Source organism: Meriones unguiculatus, chromosome 10 (assembly GCF_030254825.1).
Source record: "Meriones unguiculatus strain TT.TT164.6M chromosome 10, Bangor_MerUng_6.1, whole genome shotgun sequence".
In the NCBI taxonomy this organism is placed as follows: domain Eukaryota; kingdom Metazoa; phylum Chordata; class Mammalia; order Rodentia; family Muridae; genus Meriones; species Meriones unguiculatus.
The window spans coordinates 111,750,740-111,754,731 of record NC_083358.1 but is presented as its reverse complement, the minus strand read 5'-3'; the positions used below and the strand labels follow the sequence as shown (position 1 = coordinate 111,754,731).

At 43.9% G+C, this 3,992-nt stretch overlaps 1 protein-coding gene across 1 annotated transcript; it reads right to left on the bottom strand.

Annotated features, from left to right (window-relative positions):
- Positions 1-1,521: 1,521 nt before the first annotated feature.
- LOC132657087 (speckle-type POZ protein-like) lies at positions 1,522-2,601 on the bottom strand. The gene has a single exon (XM_060393304.1). The coding sequence runs from the start codon at positions 2,599-2,601 to the stop codon at positions 1,522-1,524; it is 1,080 nt and encodes a 359-aa protein (XP_060249287.1).
- Positions 2,602-3,992: the final 1,391 nt, after the last annotated feature.

Genomic DNA, 3,992 nt, shown 5'->3' with positions numbered 1-3,992 from the left:
GGAAAGCAGGAACAGCACTGTTCATTATCTGATCTTCACACTCTCTGGGCTCTTGTATTTATTATCTCTCCAGATTCCTCACATTGAAACTACCTGCAGCTGGCAAAGAGTGCTTCTCAGAGCCTGAACCAAGAAGGAAGTCTGCTGCTGTGGACAATCTGAATCAGTCCCACATCTCCCACGAGAGACCAAAACAAAAACATGTTTATATCCACAACACAGAGACACACAGACACACTAAAAAGACAACCATGGGTGGCCACCACACATTCATACACTAGAGCACACAGGGGATCTCAGGGATGTGTCCTTCCTTTAAGTAGCCATGATCAGCATCAGTGTAGGGCCTCTCCTGTGTGTGTGCACAGAGGTGCCATGACCAGACTCACCTCCAGAGCTGACAGACTAGGGGACTTTCTCCTTTGTTTCTTTGGCAGTAGAAGTGCCAAGAACTTGTGAACTTTTTAGGCAACAATTCATCAAGGCAGTCTAGGATACCTGGAACTCAGGTTGAGTACCCCCCACGAATTCCTTGACTGCTTCCCTAATGGTAATTCATGGGACTCTGAGAGCCTCAATACTTTAGCTTAGTACTGGGACACAAAGTGGAACCTCCATAAATTTATAACAAAAAATGTACGACAATTTCTGTATCCAGACAGTAACCAATATAACTGTCCTTTGAAAGGCTTCATCCAGCAGCACATGTAAACAGGTGCAGAGACCTAGAGTCAAATAATAGGACAAGCTCTGGAACTTTTGTGGACAAGTGGGAGGAGGGTTTGAGGGGACCAGAGAGTTAAAGGACAGCACAGGAAGGCAGAAGGAATCAAATAACGTAGGCCAATGGGGGTACACAGATGACTTCATCATTTTTAATCGTTTTGTATTTTATTTGTAAGGTTTGGTATACAGAAATATATGTGCCCGCGGAGGCAAGAAAGTGCCTCAGATCCTGTGTATGTCCAGTTACAGATGGTTGAAACCTCTCCTGTGTGTGCTGGGAAGCATCCAGGTGTCCTCTGCATGAGCAACAGGTGCTCTTCCCAAATGAGTTATCACTCCAGTCCTTACAAACTGAGCTTAAAAAGAAGTCTTCTTTGCCTGTACCTTCTCATATCATTACAGGTTCATGTTTGTTTTCCCCTTTGCTCTGATCCCCTGGTCATGGGTTCTGCTCAGTACAATCCAGACATGTTTCAGCCCAAAGCACACCTTCTGAGATGCGTCTGTTGCAATCAACTGAGTTTAATTTTAGTTTTGAACTCATGGGACACCTATCAAATCAGTACAGCAACAAGGTAGACATGAGGTAGAATAAAGAAGAGTCCAGGGCTGTCCAACCAAACAGCATTCCACCTTCTTCCAGCCATTTGAAATCGTGAGTCACTGTGCTGTCCATCCCCAGATTCATTTTAAACTCGACAGCAATACCATTCTCAAACTGAGAGTTGCTGAAAATAACAGTGGCTGCTGTTTCAGGAAGACTGGTGCAGGTCACAAGAAAGCAGGTGCTGGGATTTATCTTTTCAAGCGTTTGAGAGGGGGTTCCAGGAAAGGGCTCTGTGCAGAAGCCAGGGCATGAAATGCTTCATCCAGCAAGTGGGGATGGAAATTCACCATGACCTTCCACCCGGAAGTCTCAGAGATCTCAGAAGCATGAACTGTGATGAAATCCAGTGCCTGCATTTTCAGCTGCTCTGCACTGTGGAGGTCAGCCAGGATGAGAGTGTGAGCAGCATTCTCCACTGAGAGGTCCCTGCAGAGGGCATCCTCACACATGACCTTCAAGCCCTCCAGGCCATACCTGTCAGCAGCTGCCAGCACACCAGTGGCCATGGTGTGGAGGTTTGGTGCCTTCCCCGTGTAAATGAAGCCCATCATCTCCTTGAAGACTTGAGGCTCCAGGTCCTTGATCTCAACTCTGTTCTTTCTCCTCTCCTCCATGTCATGTTGAAACATGGCCCTGAAAACTGGAGAGCGAGCTGCTAAGATGGCCTTGTGAGCCCTGAATTCCTGACCAGATACCAAGAGGCAGCAGTCGGTGAAGAGGGAATTTTCCCAAAGCTCTCCTACCTCATCTGTCAAATTGCAGCTTGGAACCTTGATCGTGGATGTCTGTCGAGAAAGGCTGAGGACATCTTGGCTCATACTCACCTTGCAGAAAAGAGTGAGCCTGCCATCAGGTAGTAGCCATTGGGCCTGGGACAAGAGGAAATCTCTATGGATGAACTGTTTGAATCCCCTGTGTTGGTATGGCAGGAAACTATTGACACCTTGGCTCTCCACATTATTTCTTTTCTCTCCATTGGCATCTAAGATCCAAAACTGGAACTTTGCCCAAATGGGGATCTTTGGACAGCTGAGCAACTCCAGAAAAACTGAAAGGTAATCTCTGCTTTCTTCATCAAACCCGTTTTGGTGTAGTTTCAAACACCATTTTGTTTGGTCATTGTCTTCTGATGAGAAAACTGGACTACTAATGGCTTCACTCAATCCCTCCAGAGAAAAATGGAAGTTACTGATGGTCCACTTGTAGGAAAATGTCTTAATGGTGATCTGTGTGGAACCCCAGCTCTCATCTGCCAGGTCCTCTGACATTTCTTCTATAGGTAGTTTAGAAATTAAACTGGATCAAGGAAAAAAAAAGGAGCTAGGATTATTTCCTCTTCACCCTGCAGTACACAATTATAGATAATTATTAAAAATTTAATTCAAATACTACTAGGTTCTCCTTTCTATGACTTTAGAAATTTGTATCTCTTTGAATATCTAAGTTTGAATATTAGTCAGAGAAGTTAGCCTGGTCACTAGCTACACCTAAATTGTGTGTGTGTTTGTGTTGACACTTAGGTTAATGGCTGAAAGTTTGGACTGACATATCCAAATTCTGAAGAGTGGAATAGTATAGAGACTCTCATTTCATATATGTTATACTAGGGTTCTATAGAGTAACACAATGCACAGTATGAACCTCTCTTTATATGTAAAATTGGTATTATGACAATGACTTACAAACTGCACTCTAGCTAATCCCACAATAGTTAAAGCCAGTACTTACTTAATCCACAAGGTTAGAAGTCTCAGGTGGTCTTCAGTGTATGCTGGACTCCTGAAGAAGTAGGCTCTACTGCCAGTGAAGTGAAACAACTGCTGTCAAGTTGAGGGCAAGCTGGCAAAGAAACAAGGTTTCATTCTTTCATGTGCTTATATATGCTTCCTGCTGAAGGCGTGGCCTAATCAGATGAGTGTCTTCTAGCCAGAAGACCTGGATTAAAGGTGTGTGTGTTTGCCTACCTCAAAAATCTGTGCTTGAACTGGGTCTGCCTACTTCACGTCAAGCAAGAAGCTTCTAATAGGTGTGCCCTCCCAGATTGAATTTTACTTAATTCTAGAAGCTGTCCTTTGCTTACCACGGTCAATGTTCCTTAAAAAAGGATGAACTCTGTCTCTATCCAGATATTGTTTACACTTGTGATGGTGTTACACTCATCCCTGCCAGAGACATAATCAGAGAAAGCATGTTTTCTCTACGTTGTTAAGTAAGGGTCTGAGTGTGCACAGCATGGAGGACAGGAGGAAGATCTCATATATGGTGTCCAGGAAGCAGAGCCGGGAAGCTTTGAATGTGGGATCATTCTTTCTGACTTTTATTCCAAACTGACCAGTAGTCTGTCTGATGGCTCCACCCTGATTATACTTATACCTTTCCCTCAGAGAATCCTCCTAGGAAATAATTTCCTAGTTCTACTTGAGGGTGTGGTTTATGAATATCCTAAAGTTTTCTGGATTCAATCATAGAATTCAGATGTTCAATACCTCATGTTCTGCATCCTCCTCTGGTGAATTCTGTCCTTTCAACCTTAGAACTGCCATGCTTGCTCTGCTAGGCTTTAGTAGTGAGAGATTATGTAGGTTTCCAAAGATTATTCAGGTTTCCAAAGGTGCAGCATATAGTCAACAGTACCCAGGATTGTGCTGTGTGATGTTTC

Bases quoted from the DNA above. Each gene is read 5' to 3' on its own strand.
- LOC132657087 (XM_060393304.1), bottom strand. From the start codon at position 2,601: ATGTCAGAGGACCTGGCAGATGAGAGCTGGGGTTCCACACAGATCACC.